This window comes from Salvelinus fontinalis, chromosome 1, assembly GCF_029448725.1.
Source record: "Salvelinus fontinalis isolate EN_2023a chromosome 1, ASM2944872v1, whole genome shotgun sequence".
Taxonomy (NCBI): domain Eukaryota; kingdom Metazoa; phylum Chordata; class Actinopteri; order Salmoniformes; family Salmonidae; genus Salvelinus; species Salvelinus fontinalis.
Genome location: NC_074665.1, coordinates 15,086,396 through 15,112,631, shown reverse-complemented (window position 1 = coordinate 15,112,631; position 26,236 = coordinate 15,086,396). Strand labels below are relative to the sequence as shown.

The 26,236-nt window shown below is 41.5% G+C and overlaps 1 protein-coding gene across 2 annotated transcripts in view; it reads right to left on the bottom strand.

The window, feature by feature from the left end:
- Positions 1-26,236, bottom strand: part of abca5 (ATP-binding cassette, sub-family A (ABC1), member 5) — a 134,057-nt gene that overhangs the window by 42,615 nt on the left and 65,206 nt on the right. The window contains exons 18-30 of one of the 2 annotated variants that reach the window (XM_055876307.1): positions 14,857-15,058; positions 14,359-14,525; positions 13,770-13,897; positions 13,091-13,228; positions 12,743-12,856; positions 11,782-11,952; positions 9,324-9,437; positions 8,872-9,078; positions 8,583-8,674; positions 4,805-4,952; positions 4,530-4,647; positions 3,571-3,662; positions 5-180 (exon numbers count right to left, since the gene is read on the bottom strand). In XM_055876307.1, coding sequence (XP_055732282.1) covers positions 5-180; positions 3,571-3,662; positions 4,530-4,647; positions 4,805-4,952; positions 8,583-8,674; positions 8,872-9,078; positions 9,324-9,437; positions 11,782-11,952; positions 12,743-12,856; positions 13,091-13,228; positions 13,770-13,897; positions 14,359-14,525; positions 14,857-15,058 — 1,867 coding nt within the window. The remainder of the gene's footprint in view (positions 1-4; positions 181-3,570; positions 3,663-4,529; positions 4,648-4,804; positions 4,953-8,582; positions 8,675-8,871; positions 9,079-9,323; positions 9,438-11,781; positions 11,953-12,742; positions 12,857-13,090; positions 13,229-13,769; positions 13,898-14,358; positions 14,526-14,856; positions 15,059-26,236) is intronic. The other variant, XM_055876386.1, reaches the window with a different exon arrangement.

Sequence of the window (26,236 nt, the reverse complement as noted above, 5' to 3'; positions counted from 1 at the left end):
TTACCGTGTGATGATGCCAGGGACATCCTGACCCTGGAGGCCCTTGATGGCAGCGTAGATCTCCAGGTGTTCCTCCAGGGTGATGCGGGGCCACAAAGGGCTGACCTGGGGACAGTAGCCTATATGCTCCAGGGGGTTGTCTACTGGACGGAACTCTGTACTGTAATCCCCCATCAGGACCTGAGGCAAGAAAAACAGACTGTCATATTTAATCATAGGATCAGATTGGACCTTAAATGCAGCTGTTTGGTCTCAATTATTGCCCAGAAATGGTTTAATTTTTTATGGCTGCAGGGGCAGTATTGAGTAGCTTGGATGAAAGGTGCACAGAGGTGCCCAGAGTAAACAGCCTGCTCCTCAGTCATAGTTGCTAATATATGCATTATTATTAGGATAGAAAACACTCTGAAGTTTCTAAAACGGTTTGAATTATGTCTGTGAGTATAACAGAACTCATATGGCAGGCAAAAACCTGGTAAAAAATCCAACCAGGAAGTGAGAAATCTGAGGTTGGTCGATTTTCAACTCATCGCCTATTGAAAACACAGTAGGATATGGATCTGTTTGCACTTCCTACGGCTTCCACTAGATGTCAACAGTCTGTAGAACCTTGAATGAAGCTTCTACTGTGATGTGGGGCTGAATGAGAGGGGAATGAATCAGTGGTCTGGCAGAGAGCCAGGTCCTGGTCACGCGCATTCCACATGATATCGACTTGCGTTCCATTACTTCTATAGACACAAAGGAATTCTCCGGTTGGAACGTTATTGAATATTTATGATAACATCCTAAAGATTGATTCTATACTTAGTTTGACAAGTTTATTCAACCTGTAATATAACTTAAGTTTTCGTCCGACGTTCGGCTGGACCTGCACGAGCGTTTGGATTTGTGTACTAAACGCGCTAACAAAAGTAGTTGCTTGGACATAATCGAACAAACCAACATTTCTTGTGGGAGTCCTGGGAGTGCATTCCGACGAAGATAAGCAAAGGTAAGTGAAGATTTATAATGCTTTTAATGAGTTTTGTTGACTGCACAATTTGGCGGATAACTGTATGGCTTACTTTTGTTGCTGAACGCTGTTCTCAGATTATTGAATATTGTGCTTTTGCCGTAAAGATTTTTTAAATCTGACACAGCGGTTGCATTAACAAGTGTATCTTTAATTCTATGTAAAACATGTATCTTTCATCAAAGTTTATGATGAGTATTTGTTATTTGACGTGGCTCTCTGCAATTTCTCCGGATATTTTGGAGGCATTTCTGAACATGCAAATAAATCCAACCAGGAAGTGAGAAATCTGAGGTTGGTTGATTTTCAACTCATCGCCTATTGAAAACACAGTAGGATATGGATCTGTTTGCACTTCCTACGGCTTCCACTAGATGTCAACAGTCTGTAGAACGTTGAATGAAGCTTCTACTGTGATGTGGGGCTGAATGAGAGGGGAATGAATCAGTGGCGCCAATGTAAACTGAGGTTTTTGGATATAAATATGAACTTAATCGAACAAAACATATATTTATTGTGTAACATGAAGTCCTATGAGTGTCATCTGATGAAGATCATCAAAGGTTAGTGATTCATTTTCTCTATCTGCTTTTTGTGACTCCTGTCTTTGGCTGGAAAAATAGCTGTGTTTTTCTGTGATTTTGCGGTGACCTAACAATCGTTTGTGGTGCTTTCGCTGTAAAGCCTATTTGAAATCAGGCACTTTGGTGGAATTAACAACAAGATTACCTTTAAAATGGTATAAGATACATGTATGGTATAAGATATGTTGCACTTTCACTGGCTGTTGTCATATTATCCCGTTAATGGGATTGCAGCCATAAGAAGTTAACCACTTACCACCAACGCAAGAATAATGTGAAACAGTACGGAGAGAGTCTACGGATGAGACCCAAAAGTACAGTCGAGTGCTCAAAACAAACCCCTGACTCAGACGTTGCAAGAGGCTTTTGCCCACGAAGATGGGAGTTAACAGCTGCCGTTACAACTTACATCTGCAAAGACATGGCCCCAATTTACACGGTCGAGAAACGGGGGTTTCGTGAGTTGGTGCTAACACTCGACCCAAGGTACCAAATACAAATTGATGTGACACGTATTAATGCAAAACAGGCAAGCCCACAAATATTATTTCGGCCTATATTTATTTTGTTTGCAACTATAGTTTTCCATTTACCTTTTGTTACATGCTTAATTGAAAATGTGCACAAGTTCTAAATAAAAGGAGAAATCCAATATGTGTAAGTACCTTTAATTTGTTGAGTATAATTCAAAATGTAATAAGAAATAGGCCTTTACATGTGGTCATTTTATATAAACTATTTATTCATTGAATTTACAGAAAATGTGCTATATCGGTATATGAGATTTTGACCATATTGCCCAGCCCTACATGGTGGTGGCAGCATCAAGACTCTAAGCACACAGCCAAGACAACGCAAGTGTGGCTTCGGGACAAGTCTCTGAATGTCCTTGAGTGGTCAAGCCAGAGCCCGGACTTGAACCTGATCGAACATCTTTGGAGAGACCTGAAAATAGCTGTGCAGCGACCCTCCCCATCCAACCTGACAGAACCTGAGAGGATCTACAGAGAAGAATGGGAGAAACTGAGTAAAGGGTCTGATTTACTTATGCAAATGTAATCGTTTTATTTGTAATACATTCGCAATTTTTTTTTATTTTCTTTGTCATGGGGTATTGGTTGTAGATTGAGGAAAAAACGATTTAATACATTTTAGAATAAGGCTAACGTAACAAAATGTGGAAAAAGTCAATGGTCTTAAGGAAAATCAAGTTTTTCACTGCATTGGGCCTTTAAGGCTAAACCTCACATTAAACAACCATCTTTCCTGTAGTTGTGCGCACACTAAATGATGGGGTCACACTACAAGATTCTTCACTTGGTCTTGAGGATTGCCAATACCACGGTGTCGCACGAAAACAATGATGGGCTTAGATTTAACGTAGCTACAACAAGCTGTGGCTCAAAGCAGCCCTAAATGTTTTCAGTCAGACATTCACGCTTACCATTCAGAGTTGCTATATCTAGCCAACAATTTGAAATGAATAAGATTGATTGTGAACTTCAGAGCTGTAACAATTTGACACTTTGGCTTTGATTTAAAGGCAAGTACAAATGCATACTAGCAGTAGTCATCGATCCTTCTCGAGTCTACACATTATGGGTGACGCGAAACAACGTGCTCTCATTGGCGATTGCTCATCACCGATCTCAAAACTTGTCGTTGCATATTTCACACAACGAGAATTGTTTCAAAATATCGTGATGTCTGGGACTGCTCAAAGATTGAGTCTCTGACCCACTCCCAGTAAACAAGCGTCGGTTACTGCCACGCACCCCAAGTAGGCAACAACATGGGGATTTTGTCTCTGATCTCAAACTTGTCTGGGACAGCTAAATCGGGACCAAAATCGTGTAACGTACACCCAGCTTAAAAGCCATTTTAAATGTATATGACTTATAAGTCCAGGAAACTGGCCCTAAAAATTCCATATTGGGTCCAGCCAAAAGACAGAGGGTGAATGGTATGTACCTGTCCAGCGGTTGGGACTGTGTCTCCAGACAACATATGCATGATGGTGCTTTTCCCTGCTCCGTTGGGCCCCAGCAGTCCAAGCACCTCACCTGAACACACATACAGTTGATATACTGGTTCTGTTATGAGACCATTGACATTGTTCAAAAACCCAAGCTTCACAGTGCAGACCTCAGAGATTTCTCTGTCATTAATATCCTTGGACGGGCCGCTTAAGTACAAACAGTGTAAAATATATATAGAATTTTTTTATACATTTTGCGATGGAAAAATGTTTTCAGTGTAAACTTAAACGACTAAAAACAGATAGTATGTAGAAAAGATAATGGACCTAAATATTTTTTTATAATATAATCTTTGAACTAACCACCAAAATAAAATATAGACAGTCAGGGAGAATAGAAAAATCCCAAAACAATTCATTTAGCAGTATATATTTTGTTATGTTTGGGCAAAAGAACACAGCATTAGCCATGGCAAAATGCATAGAATTGCAGGAAATCTGCTTTAAAACAAAAATAATAATAGCAGCTGCATGGAAAGTGTAGAATTGGGGGAAATTGGCTTGTCTATAATTTCTTGACACCGCCAAGATTGGGGCCACTAATTATTTTTTTTACTGCGCAGGCAGAACAACCCTGCCACATCCCTTACCACGCCCACCACCTAAGCCTAATTTAAATCCAGTTGAGGCTGCTGAGGGGAGGACGGCATATAATAATGGCTGGAATGAAGTACATGGAAACCATATGTTCGATACCATTCTATTTATTCCAGTCCATCCATTACTACGAGCCGTCCTCCCTTCAGCAGCCTCCATTGCTCTGGACATAAGTCATACACTCAAAATCATTGCATTCATAACTTCATGTGATAAATGTTAAGCAATGGAATTGTTTAGTGTTTGACTGATCAAATGTACAGTTTACAGTTGGAGAGTAGTAAGCTCAGCTGACCTTTGCGTACACAGAAAGAGATGTTCTTGGTGGCTACCGTCCTCCTCTTCTTGAGAGAGATTCCTTCCCTTGGACATTTATACTGCTTCCTCAAGTTACTCACCACCACTACTGGTTTCTGAAGGGGAGAGGGGGAGCACACAAGAAAGATTATTAGATGACAGTTAATAGATTATCTGAGGAAACCGTCAAAACATGGCAAATCCCCTTTCAAAGATGGGACTAGTCTTCCACAGAGATCAAGGTGTGAATAAAAAAGCACTTAACACACACACCTCGTAATGGCCACACACACACACCTCCTCACAGCACTGGCAGGTGAGGGCCTCCTTCACCCGAGCCTTTTCCATCTGAACATCTTCATCCTCATTGATCCCCTCCTCTGGGTTACGCTCCACTTTAGCCTTAGTCTTGGAAGAGATCCTTCAGGAGAAAGACAATGGTAATATTCAGTTTCATAGTCTCACGTTGCCATACTTTCAAGTCTCATTCAAATCAAGGAACCTTGGAATCGAAGCTAGGTGGAGTATTATGATGACTTAAAGATCCAATGCAGCCATTGTTATCTCAATATCAAATAATCAAGCACCATACTGGGATTGTTTTAAATTGAAAAGGTCAGAAAAAAAAAAAAAAAAAAAATTTGTAAACTTTTTTTTCATATAGTTTTTGACATTTTTGACTACGTTTTTATTTGTCATTTTTTGGTTGGGGGGGGGGTTACAGGTACAATATTCATGTACATTTACACACTTTTAGTTTATACTACACGTACCGTAAGCTGCCCCTCTACAGAAACATGTAATTATCATATTAACCACACAGCATTTTGTAATAACATTGGTAGGTAAAGAAAAGAAACAAAAAAGTGGTGGGCCTACAGAAGTCAAGATTTTAGGGAGCGTGCAATTGGCATGCTGACTGCAGGAATGTCCACCAGAGCTGTTGGCAGAGAATTTAGTTTTAATTTCTTGAGCATAAGCCACCTCCAACATCATTTTAGAGAATTTGGCAGTACGTCCAACACTGCAGACCACGTGTAAGCACGCCAGCCCAAGACCTCCACATCCGGCTTCTTCAATTGCGGGATCGTCTGAGACCAGCCACCCGGACAGCTGATGAAACTGTGGGTTTGCACAACCAAATCATTTCTGCACAACCTGTCGGGAAGCTCATTTGCGTCAAGAGTATGTTAGCGGAGCAGAGCTGGAGTTGAGCGTGGAGAAATATTCCTAAAGGCTAGAGCGCCGGCTTTCTCGCCCGCTCCAAACTTCGCTTCAATAGCGCTCACTTCACGAGCTCAGGGCATGCCCGCCCCAGTATGCATTTGTAGTCTACTTATGCCCTTGCGTGAGCTACTGTCATGGAGTTCGCTAAATACAGTGCCCTCAGAAAGTATTCAGACCCCTTGACTTTTTCCACTTTGTTACGTTACAGCCCTATTCTAAAACGGATTAAATAAAAACAATTCCTCAGTAATCTACACACAATACTCAATAATGACAAAGCGAAAACAGGTTTTAAGAATTTGTTTTTAGAAACCTTTACATAAGTATTCAGACCCTTTGCTATGAGACTCGAAATTGAGCTCAGGTGCATCCTGTTTCCGTTGATCATCCTTGATGTTACTACAACTTGATTTGAGTCCACCTGTGGTAAATTCAATTGATTGGACATGATTTGGAAAGGCACACACCTGTCTATATAAGGTCCCACAGTTGACAGTGCATGTCAGAGCAAAAACAAAGCCATGAGGTTGAAGGAATTGTCCGTAGAGCTCCGAGACAGGATTGTGTCGAGGCACAGATCTGGGGAAGTGTACCAAAACATTTCTGCAGCATTGAAGGTCCCCAAGAACAAAGTGGCCTCCATCATTCTTAAATAGAAGCGCCTTGGTCAGGGAGGTGACCAGGAACTCGATGGTCACTCTGACAGAGTTCCTCTGTGGAGATGGGAGAACCTTCCAGAAGGACAACCATCTCTGCAGCACTCCACCAATCAGGCCTTTATGATGGAGTGGACAGATGGAAGCCACTCCTCAGTAAAAGGCACCCTCAGAGCATGAAAAAAATGATTCTCTGGTCTGATGAAACTAAGACTGAACTTTCTGGCCTGAATGCCAAGTCTCATGTCTGGAGGAAACCTGACACCAAATATATTTAGATTTGTTTAACACTTCTTTGGTTACTACATGATTCCATATGTGTTATGTCATCGTTTTGATGTCTTCACTATTATTCTACAATGTAGAAAATAGTACAAATAAAGAAAAACCATGGAATGAGTAGGTGTGTCTAAACTTTGGACTGGTACTGTATATGGAATTGTTTTAAGAAGGTCACACCAAGGATTATTTAGTTATTTGATTTTGAATTTTAAGACACCTTGAAGTATAAAAAAATATATAGGGCCTTACTGCTATTAGCCAATACTAATGCATTGAATAACAGATTATCTACATGGACAATCCCCCCAAAAATATAAAAAGGACGTTTGTTCTGAAGTATCTCTAGAGAGACACTTATATCTAGAGATATAAGAAAGATCAGGAAACATTTATTATCATATTTTATTTATTTATTATTATTATGTTTTATTTATTTATTTATTATTATTATTTTTTTTTTTTACATGTATTTAAAACCTTATTTTTGTCATTAAACAATCTCCATATATACTTCCATTCATTTTTTTCAACTGGTACCAGGGGACCTTCAGATGAGTCTTGTGAGGCCTGTGGGTGTTCTAAAGAACTGTTTGGGTCAAAGGTCCATTTGATACTCGTAGTGGCAGAGGAGCTTTCGACATTGTGTCAGAGACAATTACTCTATGCATTTGTCTCTCTTGCTGTAATTCAAATGATCTCTCCCTCTCTCTTTCTCTCCCTTCCCCCTAGTCTGGGTGTGAACTCCAACACAGTGTCAGTGTGGGTCAAAGGTCCATTTGATACTTGTGGTGGCAGAGGAGACAGTTACTCAATGTATTTGTGTCTCACTCCCTCCCTCTCTGTCTGGCATTGTTCCTGGTCTTCCTAGCTGCTGTGCTAGTGTTGTCTCTTGGTACGGGGAATATCCAGATCCATGCTCCAGAACTCATCAAGCCAAAGGGTGGCTATTTGAAGAATCTCAAATATAAAATATATGTTGATTTGTTTAACATAACACACTTTGGTTTCTACATGATTCCATATGTATTATTTCATAGTTTTGATGTCTTCATTATTATTCAACAATGTAGAAAATAGTAATAATAAAGAACAACCCTTGAATGAGTAGGTGTGTCCAAACTTTTAACCGGTAGTGTACATTGTCTAGATAAAGTTTGATATTATCTGAGTATAATGAGATGGCATGACCCGTAGAATTGAGAGATATTATTGTAATTTCTTTTGATTGTTGAAGTCCCTGGGCCAGGGCCTCCATAGACAATAAAAATAGCTGAGGTGAGATGGGATCCACTAGCCTGCTACTTCTAGTTATTCTGACCAGAACAGAGCAGGTATTGGCATATAGTATTTTAATAATATTTTCCAAAACCGACCAAAGATATGACAATTTAGTCTATCAAAAGCTTTTTTCTGCGTCGAGAGATATAACTGCCCAATGAGCTTTGGTTTCTGATGAAGCATGTAAGATACTGTAAGTAATAGATGATGGCGGCTATCTGAGGATGTACCAATTTGGGTAAGTAGGTTTCGAGACGGGACGACAGGATTTAAAAAAAATGTTTAATATCTGTTTTTATCAAAGATAGGGGGTGATAGTGAGAGCACTGGGTGGTGTACTTTTTTTTTTTTTTTAAATAAAAGCAAAATTAGCGCTGTATTTATATCCCTTCCAAGTAAACCTTTGTGACCGGTTGTGTTAATCATTTCCGCTAGTTTGTACAAATGGTTCTCTATTCTACTGTATGCGAGTCCTTTTCGACTGCACTGGGACTTTAACAATGACTTTAGTTGTGTGATATTTTTATCAACATACTCCCCCTATCCATTGACCACCACCTCTACCCTCTGAGTAGCCCTGCCCCTCTTCTTCTTCTCTCATCCCTTACCTGCAGAACTGGTCATTCTTCATGGTCCTCCCTCCGTAGCGGATCTCCAACCAGCGCAGCATGAACAGCAGCAGGATGCACTGCAGATAGGGCTGGGGAGAAACAATGTGTGTGATGTGCTGTATGTCTGTCTACAAAAATATTGATATGCTAGCATGCTGTATGAAACAGAAATAATTTCCTACCAGACACAAAGTAACCAACAACAACAAACCCAATCCATGTTACACATCAACATCTCCGTACTCTGACTCCTATTATAATGTCCAGGGCATTTCCTGCTACTTACAGATAGGACAGCAATGAGCAGGTTCTTCCAGAGGAAGTCCTCTTCATAGAGGGAGGGCAGGAAGGTGGCCTTGGTGATAGAGTTAAGGCAGCCCATTAAAGGGTAGAGAGGGTTTAAGAAACATAGTGTATTGTGGAGGATCCTCGTCAGCCCCGGGTTGTCGTTCACAAATGACAGCTGGACGATGGAGGCAGACACCACACACACCTAGTATGCAACAGAACGACACACACACACACAAAATAAACAAAGACAAAATAATATAGCTGCTCCCACATTGACACAAATCATTAATCTACTTATATATATTTTTCACTATAGAGGAAACTTGATAATAAAAACAAATCACAGTTTTATTAATATTGTAAGAATGTTGTGTGAACATTGTAATGTTGTGTGAACATTATATAAATGTTGTGTGACAGGGAGGGAGGGACGGTTGTTGTTCTCACCATCATGGAGACCACAGAGAAGAAGTCTCTGTTACTCTGGACGCGTGTGAACATGAAAGACACCACGTAGGTGAACAGGATCATAGCTGGACCAAAACCTATCAGACACAGGATCTATAGAAAATAAGATGGAGAGAGAGTCAGTCTGAGGGAGTGTACAGTGGCATGAAAAAGTATGTGAACCCTTTGGAATTGCCTGGATTTCTGCATAAATTGGTCATAAAATTTGATCTGATCTTCATCTAAGTCACAACAATAGACAAACACAGTCTGCTTAAACTAATAACACACAGTTATACGTTTTCATGTCTTTATTGAACACACCGTGTAAACATTCACAGTGCATGGTGGAAAAAGTATGTGAGCCCTTTGATTCAATAACTGGTTGACCCTCCTTTGGCAGTGTTAGCAATTTATGTTATTCTTCAATAACACAAACTCCAAAGCAAATCAGGGGGAGAAAAATAGGTTTATTTAAGAAGGACAAATCGGGATGTTATGCTGAGAGGTAGATGTTCAGTCTCCCCTGTCCTCAGCTTTTCTCCACCGAACAAAGGAACAGGATGCCATTTATAACCCCCCATCCTAACCTGGGGGTGACTAATCAGAAGTCCCCTGTCCTCAGCTTTTCTCCACTGAACAAAGGAACAGGATGCCATTTATAACCCCCCCCCCCATCCTAACCTGGGGTTGACTAATCAGAAGTCCCCTCTCCTCAGCTTTTCTCCACTGAACAAAGGAACAGGATGCCATTAATAACCCCCCCCCATCCTAACCTGGGGTTGACTAATCAGAAGTCATTGCAGTACAACTTGGCCAATGGCCAAGTAACAAGTATCCTGCACCCGACTCAATGTACAGACTAATGAAAATGTGGCACACGTCGCTCTGAGTTCAGGAGTGACATTCCACAGATTCTAAACAGATGTTGAACTGAAACCCAACTCCTATTTACAATTTGCTATTGACCATTAGTATTCCAGTACTCTCGTCCTCTGCGTTGTGTATTTATCTTCAAAATATTCTTAAAGCAGCAATAATCTCAAACAAAAGTTTTCTGTTGTTGCAGATCAGACCTGCACAACAGTCAGGAGGAATTTTGGACCATTCCTCTTTACAAAACCGTTTCAGTTCAGCAATTTTCTTGGGATGTCTGGTGTGAACTGCTCTTGAGGTCATGCCACAGCATCTCAATCGGGTTGAGGTCAGGACTCTGACTTGGGCCACTCCAGAAGGCGTATTTTTCTGTTGTTGATTTACTTCTGTGTTTTGGGTCGTTGTCCTGTTGCATCACCCAACTTCTGTTGAGCATCAATTGGCGGACAGATAGCCTAACATTCTCCTGCAAAATGTCTTGATAAACTTGGGAATTCATTTTTCCTGTTGATGATAGCAAGCTGTCCAGGCCTTGAGGCAGCAAAACAGCCAAAACCATGATGCTCCCTGCACCATACTTTAGGGTTGGGATGAGGTTTTTGTTGGTGTACCTTTTTTTCTCTACACATAGTGTTGTGTGTTCCTTCCAAACAACTCAACTTTAGTTTCATCTGTCCACAGAATATTTTGCCAGTAGCGCTGTGGAACATCCAGGTGCTCTTTTGCGAACTTTAGACGAGCAGCAATGTTTTTTTTGGACAGCAGTGGCTTCTTCCGTGGTGTCCTCCCACAAACACCATTCTTGTTTAGTGTTTTACGCATCGTAGACTCGTCAACAGAGATGTTAGAATGTTCTAGAGATTCCTGTATCTTTAGCTGACACTCTAGGATTCTTCTTAACCTCATTGACCATTCTGCACGGTGCTCTTGCAGTCATCTTTGCAGGATGGCCACTCCAAGGGAGAGTAGCAACAGTGCTGAACTTTCTCCATTTATAGACAATTTGTCTTACCGTGGACTGATGAACATCAAGGCTTTTAGAGATACTTTTGTAACCCTTTCCAGCTTTATGCAAGTAAACAATTCCTAATCTTAGGTTTTCTGAGATCTCTTTTGTTCGATGCATGGTTCACATCAGACAATGCTTCCTGTGAGTAGCAAACTCAAATTTTGTAAGTGTTTTTTATAGGGCAGGGCAGCTCTAACCAACATCTCCAATCTCGTCTCATTGATTGGACTCCAGGGTAGCTGACTCCTGACTCCAATTAGCTTTTGGAGAAGTGATTAGCCTAGGGGTTCACATACTTTTCCAACCTACACTGTGAAGGTTTAAACGCTGTATTCAATATAGACAAGAAAAATACAACAATTTGTGTGTTATTAGTTCAAGCACACCATGTTTGTCCATTGCTGTGACTTAGATGAAGATCAGATCAAATTTTATGACCAATTTATGCAGAACTCCAGGTAATTCCAAAAGGTTCACATACTTTTTCTTTCCACTGTATGTGTGTGTTGTTTCTGACTGACCACGGAAGTGTGCGTGTGTACTGTACTAGACACACGAGTCTAACTAACTGACCACTGCGGTGACGTTGCTAGAGGTAAGCAGGTTGGCAGTATGGAAGGAGAAGAGGATGCTGGTCATGGTGGTCAGTATGAGGTAGTAGAAGGGGATGTCCACTGCAGCCTGACCACACCAGTACGCAGACGGGACCAGGCCAGAGATACGCAGCGTTGAACGGCACTTTATCTAGGATTGAGAAGAGAAAGCAAAGAGTTATCAGTCAATATGGAAAGCACACTAAATTAATGCTTTTGAATGTAGATCACAAAAGGAGTGCTTATTGTTGTATTGTAGGCTTTCAGTTTCACCGATACCGCTATCACCCATCAGGGTCATTTCTGACTCGGGAGAAAACTGAAAGCTCCAGACAGTCCTGCATCAGAGCAGTCCCAGACAGTATTCATGGAATGTCTACTATTCTGTGAATCGACTTCTTAGTGCTAACCCTCTCCGTCTCGGGTGAATCGACCGTTTAGTGCTTACCCTCTCCGACTCGGGTGAATCGACTGCTTAGTGCTTACCCTCTCCGTCTCGGGTGAATCGACTGCTTAGTGCTTACCCTCTCCGTCTCGGGTGAATCGACTGCTTAGTGCTTACCCTCTCCGTCTCGGGTGAATCGACTGCTTAGTGCTTACCCTCTCCGTCTCGGGTGAAACGACTGCTTAGTGCTTACCCTCTCCGTCTCGGGTGAATCGACTGCTTAGTGCTTACCCTCTCCGTCTCGGGTGAATCGACTGCTTAGTGCTTACCCTCTCCGTCTCGGGTGAATCGACTGCTTAGTGCTTACCCTCTCCGTCTCGGGTGAATCGACTGCTTAGTGCTTACCCTCTCCGTCTCGGGTGAATCGACTGCTTAGTGCTTACCCTCTCCGTCTCGGGTGAATTGACTGCTTAGTGCTTACTCTTTCCGTCTCGGGTGAATCGACCACTTAGTGCTTACCTCTCTGTCTCGGGTGAATCGACCACTTAGTGCTTACCTCTCTGTCTCGGGTGTGGTCCATGGCGAAGTAGGCAGGCATGCCTGCAGCTAGCATCCCCAGTATGATAGCCTCAATGTAGACCAGAGCATATGACGTGGCGTCGGGAATTTGCTAAGGAGAAGAACATAGGGAACGTAAAATTATTGTAGCATGACGCTCACTCTTTCAGGCACCTTTTGTTAATTCGATAGATACATGGATAAATACACTTTATTGCTTGTGTATGTCTGTAACAAGTTTGAGATAGAATATAACTTCATTTTTCTAGACTATTGCTGTACGTGCTATTCTAACTAAACCATCACGGTGTTATTCCAATCATTAGTCTTATTGGACTTGACTTACATAGTCGAAGGGCTTGGTCCAGGTTTGGATGTGTTGTGTGCCGTTGAGACCTCGTAGGATGGCGTTACTGAGGACGTTGACTGTCATGGGCAAAGAGTGGACGGTAGTACTGTTGAACGCTACACTGTATCTGAAACCCTGCAAACCAGAGAAAGAAAAAAAGTGTCTGTTGTCAATGGTTGTCTGTGTGTGTGTGCGTACGTGTGTGTGGGCGTGCTTGCGCAAAGCTATGCTTAACTGAAACCCTATAACCAGACAGAAGAAGAGTCAATCAAGGACTGGGCATTTAAAGTGGCATTAGTGGCCTCCCTATGTCTTCTGATCTTATGCCCCAATTATTAGCAAAAGAGCTGATTTGATTTTGATTGGTCAAAATAGTCCAAGGGGGGGAAAAAAATCAGAATTGGGCTGCCTGTGTAGACACATCCTATGTGGCTCTGCGCCTGAGACAGACAGCCAGGGTAAACGTGAACCACTCTACTGAAGCACCCTACTACCAATTAGGGCACTTGCTGCATAACTAGCCTCAGCCTAGGAGCACTCCATATAGCACTCAATTTATCATGCAGAAAATCAGAGGTAAACCACCCACCCACCCACCCACCCACCCACCCACACACAGAGAGAGAAAGAAAGAATGTCACCCTTCTCCTGTATAAGAGGGGTTATTATTTTTCACCTTGTTGGATCCGGTGACATTGATGGCTGCGCTGTGAGGAGCACAGGACATGTAGTCTGTGTTCTTCATCATCTCCACCTTGATGTCCTGAGATTCCAGGTTACGAATGAAGTCGGAGATATCCGAGCCTGCACAGAGAAACAGACCACAGTTTTTTTGTGTGTGTTTCTAACCAGAGTGTTTCTACTCTCGTATTCAGCCATTCATATTCTGTGAACAGATGCAGCTAGGAACTCCACTGCTTGGGAAAAGCTAGATAGAGAACATCAAGTATTTCAGAGCTGTAGTGATGGGAGGAGAACACAGTATTCAAGAATATTCAGTTCACAGTATAGAAGAGAGTATGGACTAACCTGATGAGTTCTGGACCAGTAGACTGGTGGTGTATTTCCTGACTGATTGGCTGACGTACCTGATGAGTTCTGTACCAGTAGACTGGTGGTGTATTTCCTGACTGATTGGCTGACGAACCTGATGAGTTCTGGACCAGTAGACTGGTGGTGTATTTCCTGACTGATTGGCTGATGTACCTGATGAGTTCTGGACCAGTAGACTGGTGGTGTATTTCCTGACTGATTGGCTGACGAACCTGATGAGTTCTGGACCAGTAGACTGGTTGTGTATTTCCGGGGGGCCTGGTTCGGTCTCAGCAGGTAGATGGGGACAAACTGCCGTTCTGGAGCGTGGATCTGGATGTTCCCCGTAGCCAGAGACAATACTAGCACAGCAGCTAGGAAGACCAGGAACAATGCCAGACTGAGAGAGGGAGGGAGTGAGACACAAATACATTGAGTAACTGTCTCCTCTGCCACCACAAGTATCAAATGGACCTTTGACCCACACTGACACTGTGTTGGGGTTCACACTCACACCCAGCCCAGCACAGTTCCCTGTCCTTCTCAACCCAGACTAGCCTGTGTAGCCAAAGGCCTTCCTCTCTCTCTACATGTTGAGCATGTGGGGAGGGAACTGCTTACCTCCCTATTATCTTGCCTATAGCCTTAGTACAACAACACAGTGTATAAGGTCAATAACATAATATTAGGTTAGGTAATAGAGAGGTAAGCAGTTCCCTCCCCAGACTCACGTGTAGACAAAGGCCTTCCTCTCTCTCTGCATGTTGAGCATGTGTAGCCAGGCCACGGTGCTGAACTGCTGTCTCCACAGAGCATGGCCCTGGACCGCCTCTGGCTTGCTGTCAGAGAAGGTCAGTAGTCTTTGGTCAGTGTCGTCCAGAGAGGATGCATCACCCTCATCCTCAACCTGCTCCTGGTTGAACACACTGTAGTCTAGAGACGGGAGGGGTGGGAGAGAGGAATATGTTATTAGGCTACTCAACAAGGTCGTACTTTTAGGGCTCACTGTAGAAAATGTTTTTGAACAGAAAACAAAAAATGATATTTCTAATTGGACAAGTTAAGGTTGTCATCTCCCCGTTTGTCAGTTTTCTTCAGTTCGGTGCCTAATGAATACGACCTAGGTAACATAGTTGTCAGTAGATTGCATCTTATGATCACATATGAAGTTAATGTGATAACATGTGAGAACATAAAACTACACGTGACATGTGAAATAAATGTGAAATAAATGTGACAACATGGGATTCAAAATGTAAAAGTGAGAACATGAAATTACACGTGACAACATTTGAGCACTTGTGAAAGCTGAGATGTCCAATATCATTTAGAATACTACTTTAAAAGGAATAGTTGATGTTAATGGACAGTATGCTGCTGTATGCTGATTAATTGGGACTCAACCTCACTTGGGATTTGAACTCTAAACATCTTGGTTGCTAGCTACCTGATGTTGCTACTGCACCACCAGATCTATGGACATAATGGAGATTGGCTATATATTGATTGCCAAGAATACGTTTGCAATGTCTAAAGTTGCAGTAAAAATAAAGTAAAAACGTACAACTTATTTCTATAAACATGACAGTATACTGCTATATTCTGATCTCAATTACTGTAACATATAATTTTGTACTGTGAACAATGCGTTCTACAGACTTATTGCCAATAATTGGCCATTTCTGCATTTTGCTAAAAGCGGCACAGAATCAAGTAGCGTAAATGTAAAACTAGCAGTGCTCAATGACACTTGAGAGAATATACAACAATTATTTGAGGATTTGAACTTGCAACCCCTTTGTTGGGAGTGCAACAATGTTTCTGCAGTGCCACCAGGTTCATACTTATTGCTCGGAACATACAGTATATTAACACACTCAAATAACAAGGGTATGGTTAGTGTAGTGTTGTTCCCCAGGGAACAAAAAGGTCAAAGATACACTTCACAGCTATACATACTGTATAAACTCACATGGAACAGTTCGGTGTACCTCATAGGTATGTGAGATTTTTCTACCCAATATTTTGAACATAAGGTATGATCATCACTGCACTTTAAAATATAGGTGGGGGCAATGTACTGGTTGGGTCTCATTCGCATATTTGGGGGCGTGGTTAAATACACTACATGACCAATAGTATGGGGACACCTGCTTGTCGAACATCTCATTACAAAATCATGGTCATTAATATGGAGTTGGTGCCCCCTTTGGTGCTATAACAACCTCCACTCTTCTAGGAAGGCGTTCCACTAGATGTTGGAACATTGCTGCGGGGACTTGCTAACATTCAATCACAAAAGCATTAGTGAAGTGGGACACAATGTTGGGCGATTAGGCCTGGCTCGCAGTCGTTGTGTTCCAATTCATCCCAAAGGTGTGCAGGCCAGTCAAGTTCTTCCACACCGATCTCAACAAACCATTTCTGTATGGACCTTGCTTTGTGCACAGGGGCATTGTCATGCTGAAATGGGAAAGGGCCTTCCCCAAACTGTTGCCACAAAGTTGGAAGCACAGAGTCGTCTTGAATTCATTGTGTGCTGTAGCATTAAGATTACCCTTCACTGGAAGTAAGGGGCCTAGCCTGAACCATGGAAAACAGCCCCAGACCATTATTCCTCCTCCACTAAACTTTATAGTTGGCACTATGCAGTCGGGTAGGTAGCATCTGCCAAACCCAGATTCGTCCTGTGATGGAACATGTTATGTTGGTGCTTTTTTAAGCTAAATCATGAAAATATGACTTGTCTGCAGTACATCAGAGAACTAACTGGACCGGGAGAGCTCCTGACAGACGTTCATTATGGTGCATTAAGTCTGTTGGAACCTCTCCAGCGCCCTGACAATAAACAATGATTCATTTAAGATTGACTTCCAGTGTCCCTGTGTAAGAATTTCCAGAACAATTTGGCGTCACAAACTGTGGCGCTTTCCAGTGGGGGTCTGCGAGGAAAACTGGTGGCACATTTTATGAAGCGTGAGGGAAATTCCTGTCTGACCAAAAGACGACAAGACCCGCCCAGACCAGACCCTTGCTGTGAGCTGCCCGGCAGGAGACGCATCATCCGTGAACAATTGAGGGACGGCAACTGAATTTCAGTAAGTCAATTTAAATTAATCTGTATAAAATGTTTAAATAAATGATAAAAAATGTAATAACTGGGTGACACGCATAAAAAGGTACCCATATTCTTAGAGAGAAGGCTATTCGCTCGTTTTATGAGAAGACTAGAACGAGGGCATAACGGTACCAAGGAAAGCCCCGCTGACAGCTGCCTGTAGGCATTTATAAGAAATGTCTATGTGGTCTGCAGCCAGTACAAATAACACAAGGTGTTTTTGAATACGAGGTGTTATTAAATACGTACAGGAGATACATATGGTGTATCGACAAGTAACGATAAGATAATCGTTGAAGATGCACATGGGTAATATGGGAGATTAGAGAATGTGTTTGGGAATAGTACTTAGTGGATGTGAAAGTTGTGTGATTGTGAGATGACATATTAAACTGATTGAAATTTGGATAATGAATAATTTGAAATTAGTACTAATAAGATTGACATTTGGATTGAAATGTTGACATTAAACTAATTGAAATTTAGCCATAACGATTGAAATATGGATAATAAGCTGATTGAAATTTGGATAATAAGAGATTGAAATTTAGCTCTAAATTATTGTGTGAATGAGAGCTGTCAGGGGACTAGCTCACATGTGAAAGAGGTGAATGAATGTCCCAACCAGTTCTGTGAGCTAAGTTTGTCGATCTGTAACATTATCTAGGGTTCTGTCCACCACTACTGTTAGATCTACAGGTAGTGGATAACATGTCTCAGAAATCTCATACGTAACATGTCTCAGAGGATAACACGTCTCGTTAGTAACGAGGATAACATGTCTCTGAGGGTAACATGACTTTAGATCACATGAGGATATCTACTCTGATTTCAGAGCACTCGTCCGTATGACAGAGCGCAGAATAACTGCTGAATTTACAACTGCTCAACACCCATTGAAAATGGCCGGTGTCAGTAAACGTCGGCAAAAAAGCGTAATTAAAATTGTTGCCAGCAGCACAGTTACACTCACCAACGCTCTGGATAACAAGCTCTGCTAAGGCTAGAAAAATGGACAGAGTGAAGTGTTCTCTCATTTAGCAAGGTGGCCAATGTTAGCCAGTTAGCTTGGGTGCTTGACTGCCATTGTGAGGTCAGAACGCTCGGATCAACCCTACTCCGCGTCCAGTGTGCGCTCTGAAAGCTGCGAGAGTGAAACGCTCTGAATTTACGAATGGACAATTGACAACTTTCTGAATTTACGAATGCCGAGGGCACAATCTGAGCGCTCTCTGGCACTCCAGAGTGAATTTACGAATGCACCCAAAGTAACAAAATATTTGTATAATGGGTTACTAGAGATCCGACGAAGTAGCAATAGAAAAAATTATAATAATATACAACTTGCACACCCACACATAGACATACATAACTGGGGTAAAATGTCCTCCCCCAGGAGGAGTGGGGGTCTGACTTACTGGGGCTGACTGACCTCTGACCTCTGTTCTGACTTCCTGGTGAGGCTTGATAACCCTCACTAGAAAGACTGGAGACATTGGGTGAGATTTAAAAGGGCTATGTAAACACTAATAATCCGAAAAAGTTAATAATTGATTAATAGTCCCATGTGTGATTAGGACCACGAGGACAGAGAGACAGTGCTCCCCTTGAATGAGGGACGCCTGTCTCTAGTCTATTTTACAATTACCTTATAGGATACAATCATTTCCTTATGGAGTTATCAAGATTTGTAATTCTAATTTATTTATTTTTGATTTAACAGGCAGTGTTATGCATGATGCATGAATCATGATGTGAGTCGTGTTCAAAGCGGAAATTATTACCAGTCCCCGAGGGCCCTTTGGTAAATATGCACATTTATTTTCTTCACATGCCTTCCTGGAAAAGGAAAAAATATATGTTGGTAATGTTTGACAGTTACTCCAAATGGATTGAAGTTTTCCCCACATCAAGTGATATGTGTATTGCTGTTGTTTTCTTTGTTTTTGTCTTGCTTCAATAACAAATCCCCCCAGATTGGGTCTGCTGAATTTCTCCCTAAGGATTAGCCCTCTAACTCCCTGACCTGTAACTCTGCAGTGGGATCGCCAAGATGATAGGGGAGTATAAGCCAATTTGTGTGGGGGAAAAGTGTTTCAACTGTGTTGTTATTCTCTTTGACATTTGTCTTAGAAATCTGCATTAAGAATATTGGTAGTAGTAATAATTTGTTTTACAGTAAATAACGTGTCTGGATTTCCTGAATCAGAAATGCCCTAAACTGTTGTTCTGGTCTGTCCTCTCTCGAGGTTATGGCGACGTTGATCACAGATGGTGTCTAGATGCATGGAAGGGATAATTTGACCAAGAACAGTGTGAACCTCAACCCCTCCTAACCAGCTGAAGCAATGGCAACAATGGAGTTCAGTATGGTCCTTCACCACTTCTACAGTGAGTCCGAGCCAGCAAACTGTACACAGCATGGAGGCGAAGCTATCAACTGCCTTTTCTCTCATGATTTCTCTCTCAGGAGTGCGACATGAGTCCACGTGGAGTGAGCATGGAGAGAGATCCCATCCAAACTTCTCTCATGCTGCTGGTGTACTGGTAGGAAAATGGACAGGACATAATGAACTGTAAAGGTCAGTGGAGGCTCAGGTGAGATACATTATCAAGGGCCATCCACTTTGAACATGTACCATTGGGAGGACGAACTGAAACACTCTCTGAACATGAAGAAATGCCAGAAGGATGAATGCAGGGAGGGAGGGGGGTGATCCACCGTGCCCGTAATTGATTTTGGCTCATCCAATATTGTTTGTTTGGGTATCCGGTTGATTGTTGAGGTCTGGACACTGCAAAATGTACAGTAATTTAGACATAAAATGCATTGAGATACCAATCTGTCATTGATGAGAATAGTGAAAGCCAGAAATATTTGTCAATGTAAATGTACATTCTGCCAGTATGGGTGTGTGCTAAGTTGAGGGTCTTAAAGTGATAGAACCAACATGAAGCACTAAGGACTGTCATTCTAAATTCGGGGTGGATCATTTATTAATAGTTATAATTATGATTTGGATAAGTGAGGGTTGTAGAGACAGAGCTATGCCCCTAAAATGTGAGGAGAGCCACTAGATTGTAGCTTGGGCTAACCTTGCCCCAATCTCATTCTTATCAAGGTTGGTGTGAAACTGTTATAACATGAAAGTCAATATGCATGTGCCCTAGACCAAATTTGGGAGATCTCTAGAGATGTAGAAAACATTGGAAATGCTAAAGGAATTGTGCAAATTGGCTCTGCAAAACAGAGAGGCTCTTGGCGATCTTTTGGCAAGTCAAGGCAACACTTATGCAATCATTGGTGATGAATGTTGTACTTTTGTCCCAGATCATTCTTCTGATATGACTGAATTCGCCGTATACATTGCCACTGTTTCTAAGAATAATTCCCCACAACCAGAGTGGACGCTTGCAACTTAGTTGGAATCCCCGTTTGGAAGTTGGGGATCCCAAATTGCCAAATGGGCTGCAGCGTGTGTTTTTTTTCTTTCTTAGTTTGTCTAAATTGTGCTATTTACCATGCTGTGTATGTGTGTATTTTTTATTAATTCACTCCCATTAATAGACATATAACTGTCACGTTCCTGACCTTATTTCCTTTGTTCAGTATTGTTTAGTTGGTCAGGACGTGAGCTGGGTGGGCATTCTATGTTATGCGTTTCTATGTTGGGTTCATTGTATTGGCCTCATATGGTTCTCAATCAGAGGCAGGTGTTTGTCATTGTCTCTGATTGAGAACCATATTAAGGTAGACTGTTTCTCACTGTTTGTTTGTGGGTGATTGTTGCTGTGTCTGTGTTTGTTTCACCACATGGTACTGTTTCGTTTCGTTCGGTAGTTTGTTCCTACCTGTTCGTGCGTTCATGTTTTATGTTTTCATGTTGAGGTCTGTTCACGTCATTTTGTTATTTTGTATTTTGTCAGTGTTCTGTTTTGTTGGATATCATTAAAATTCGACATCATGAACATTCACCACGCTGCGCCTTGGTCCTCCTCTCTTCCACCTAAAGACGAGCGTTACAATAACCTTTATTGGGATTATAGTATTACCATACTAATTGGATTGTATAAACTAGAATGAAGGGTTTGAAATAAGGAAGTGTCTGTTTTTTTCCTGTGTTGATTTCCCTTACTTTAATAGGAGTATAGAATATTTCGATATAGAAGCTAAAATCTAAATCACTATCAGTATCAGTATCTGCAATTTGGACGCCTATACCCTTGTTTTGAGAACGATATCTCAGTTTCAAGGTCTCAGCTTAGAGAGAAGAAGCCTTGTGAGGTATTGGTCTGTCACATGCATGACCCAGTATTGGTCGGTTACATGAATGAAGCAAACGTTACTGATGAATATGTTGACTTGTCTGCAGTACATAAGAGAACTAACGGGACTGAGAGCTCCTGACAGACATTCAGAAGTATGGTGCATCAAGTTTGTTGGAACCTCTCCAGGGCGCTGACAAGAGCTCTCCCGGGGCAGTCCTGTTAGTTCACGCTTACACTGCTCCAAAGTCCAATGGTGGCGAACTTTAAACCACTCCAGCCAAAGCTTGGCATTGCGCTTGGTGATCTTAGGCTTGTGTGCGGCTGCTCGGCTATGGAAACCCGTTTCATGAAGCTCCCGAAGGAACAGTTATTGTGTTGACGTTGCTTCCAGAGGCAGTTTGGAACTTGGTAGTGAGTGTTGCAACCAAGGACATAATATTTTTACGCATTACGTGCTTCAGCACTTGGTGAACCTGTTCCGAGAGCTTGTGTGGCCTACCATTTCGCGGCTGAGCCGTCCATTGTTGCTCCTAGACATTTCCACTTCACAATAACAGCAATTACAGTTGACAGAGGCAGCTCTAGAAGAGCAGAAATTTTACGAACTGACTTGTTGGAAAGGTGGCATCCTATGATGCTGCGATGTTGAAAGTCACGGAGCTCTTCAGTAAGGTCCTTCTAAAGTCAATGTTTGTCTATGGAGATTGCATGGCTGTGTGCTCAATTTTATACACCTGTCAGCAACAAGAGTGACAAATAGCCAAATCCACTAATTTGAAGGGATATCCACATACTTTTGTATATATAGTGTATATGTAACGGATTTCCTCTTCGTCTTCGTCTGAGTAGCAAGGATCGGACCAATGTGCAGCGTGGTAATTGTCCATAATGAGATATTAAATAACTCAACAGAACACTGAACAAAATAAAAAAAGCTAAAACAAACAACCGAAACAGTCCCGTATGGTGCAAACACTAACACAGGAAACAACCACCCAGAAAACACAATAGAAAACAGGCTACCTAAATATGGCTCCCAATCAGAGACAACGACTGACACCTGCCTCTGAGAACCATACTAGGCCAAACACATAGAAATATAACAGAACAAAACATAGAAAAACAACATAGAATGCCCACCCCAACTCACGCCCTGACCAACTAAAATAAAGACATAAAAAAGGAACTAAGGTCAGAACGTGACAGTATATGTGTATTTGTGCAAACCGTCAGTCGAAGTGTTGGAGCAGTTTAAGTGTTTGATGGTTATGCCGATGCAAGTTCAGCAACTCCTTTGACACTGTTCTGCAAACTTAGCAAGATAATGTATCGGTCAGTAATGAGATGCACTGTAAAGAGGTTATTGTGCATTTTCCAGTAACTTAATGGCATAAATTGCTGTGAATTTGTAATTTCTTAACTGGAAACTATTTGTCAGTAGGTTATGTAAAAGTCACAATAACTTATAGGACACGTGTTGCCACTAGCAAGTATTGTCAGTAACCTACTGTGTCTTCACTGACGTTTCTGTTGACACTATGTACAGTTGAAGTCAAAAGTTTACATACACTTAGGTTGGAGTCATTAAGACTCGTTTTTCAACCACTCCACAAACGTATTGTTAACAAACTATAGTTTTGGCAAATCGGTTAGGACATCTACTTTGTGCATGACACAAGTAATTTTTCCAACAATTGTTTACAGACAGATTATTTCACTTATAATTCACTGTATCACAATTCAAGTGGGTTAGAAGTTTACATACACTAAACTGACTGTGTCTTTAAACAGCTTGGAAAATTCAAGAAAATTATGTCATGGCTTTAGAAGCTTCTGATAGGCTAATTTACATAATTTGAGTCAATTGGAGGTGTACCTGTGGATGTATTTCAAGGCCTACCTTCAAACTCAGTGCCTCTTTGCTTGACATCATGGGAAAATCAAAAGAAATCAGCCAAGACCTCAGAAAGAAATTGTAGACCTCCACAAGTCTGGTTCATCCTTGGGAGCAATTTCCAAACGCCTGAAGGTACCACGTTCATCTGTACAAACAATAGTACACAAGTATATATACCATGGGACCATGCAGCCGTCATAATGCTCAGGAAGGACACGCATTCTGTCTCCTAGAGATTAACGTACTTTGGTGCGAAAAGTGCAAATCAATCCCAGAACAACAGCACAGGACCTTGTGAAGATGCTGGAGGAAACAGGTACAAAAGTATCTATATCCACAGTAAAACGAGTCCTATACCACATAACCTGAAAGGCCGCTCAGGAAGGAAGAAGCCACTGCTCCAAAACCGCCATAAAAAAGCCAGACTATGGTTTGCAACTGCACATGGGGACAAAGATCATACTTTTTGGAGAAATGTCCTCTGGTCCGATGAAACAAAAATAGAACTGTCTGGCCATAATGACCATCGTTACGTTTGGTGGAAAAAGGGGAACGCTTGCAAGCCAAAGATCACCACCGTGATGCACAGGGGTGGCAGCATCATGTTGTGAGGGTGCTTTGCTGCAGGAGGGACTGGTGCACTTCACAAAATAGATGGCTTCATGAGGCCGGAAAAGTATGTGGATATATTGAAGCAACAGCTCAAGACATCAGTCAGGAAGTTAAAGCTGGGTCGCAAATGGGTCTTCCAAATGGACAATGACCCCAAGCATACTTCCAAAGTTGTGGTAAAATGGATTAAGGACAACAAAGTCAAGGTGTTGGAGTGGTCATCACAAAGCCCTGACCTCAGTCCTAGAGACAATTTGTGGGCAGAAAAAAGCGTGTGCGAGCAAGGAGGCCTACAAACCTGACTAAGTTACACCAGCTCTGTCAGGAGGCATGGGCCAAAATTCACCCAGCTTATTGTGGGAAGCTTGTGGAAGGCTACCCAAAACATTTCACCCAAGTTGAACAATTTATAGGCAATGCTACCAAATACTAATTGGGTGTATGTAAACTTCTGACCCACTGGGAATGTGATGAAAGAAATACAAGCTGACATAAATCACTCTACTATTATTCTGACATTTCACATTCTTAAAATAAAGTGGTGATTCTAACTGACAGTAGAGAGGGAATTTTTACGAGGATTAAATGTCAGGAATTGTGAAAAACTGAGTGTAAATGTATTTGGCTAAGGTGTATGTAAACTTTCGACTTCAACTGTACATTACTTGCTGATTGGCAGCATACTGTAGCAGGGCAGTCTGTCAGAAAATTGGTAGATTTTTTTTATCTACCTGCCACAGAGGCTGGTGGACCAAAAATACAATGCTATGCCCTGAACCCTAGAAACTGTTGTCAAAAGCCCAGGAGTGTGGCTGTTTCTGAGATACTGGATTCGGCACACCTGGCACTGACGATCATATGAAGCTCAGTCGCTTAGGTCACTAATTTTGCCCATTCTAACGTTCAATCGAACAGAAATTGAATGCCTCGATGCCTACTTTATATAACAAGCCAGGGCCACGTGACTGTCTGTAGGAGTGATACATTGTTGTGAAAGGTGTGGTGTACCTCAAACTGTCCGGTGAGTGTATGTTCTTGGTAACAAGCCGTTTTCCCCCACAGGACTGCTGCTGACTGGATGTTTTTTATGTCGAATCTTGTGGCACTCCAGTTTAAATCCAGAGAGCATTTATGCACACTTAGGGCTAGATTCTATCAGATCAGGAAATAAGGAAATTCAGGTTGCTGGCATCCAAGAGGTTGTGAGTTCAAATCCTAGGTGTGGTTGCATCCCAAGTGTGCTAACCAATGTTGAGGTCAATTCCATCAAGTTCCAGTCAATTCAGAAAGTGAACCAAATACCATTTCCAAATTTTTCGGTATTGAAAATAACTAATTAGAATAGGAATTTCTGTGTACCTTCTGAATACAGTTAGTTGTTTCACAGTAGATTAACTGTAGAAATACAGTTGAGGCGTAGAAATACATTAAAACTTGTTTGCACTATTTTCACCATAACTCAGTAGCTCGTAACTTACAGAATAAAATAAAAAAACAGTTTGTGTCATAAAAGTACCCTATAAGTTTAAATGCAATTGCAAGTGAAGCGTGCCAAGTTAATTTGCAGGACGGATCAAAAAGTGCATTGTTATTCACAGTAAATATAGCAAAACACTATTACTGTAGAAATGTACAGTAAAATGACAAAAATCTACCTCAAAATTAACAGCAATGGCTAACAATGTAATTTCAAGTTATCACATATTGAAACACATGATTTCAAATGTGGAAAATCACATGACTTCACAATACATGTGAAAACTTGTTTTTGGAACACGTGAAATTATGTGAAAACGTGTTTTTCCAAAACTTCACATGTGGAATTGCATGTGTTGTTGCTGTTCAGCAAAAGTATGATCCAACCTGGGATTTGATTGCACAACCTCTGGATTTGAGGTACACTGACCTTTCTGCTGTGCCACAAAGTCTGTAGCATTCCCCTACACATTCATTACCTATAATACATCTCTGCACTTAGCAAAAGACTGCCAGCTGCACTGCTATTTTAGTTGTCAGTTATTCTGACTATTCTCTCATTATTTCTTTAAGTTGACTTATTTCAGGGTTTTCTGTATAGGTGTCTAATGTTGGTGTGGCATATTATTCTGTTTTAATGGTACTCCTGAATCACTATGATAAATATAATAGTTTTTCTTGAGCATATGCAATCACGTGAAAATCCACGTGAAATATCATGGTGAAGGTGAAGTGTTCT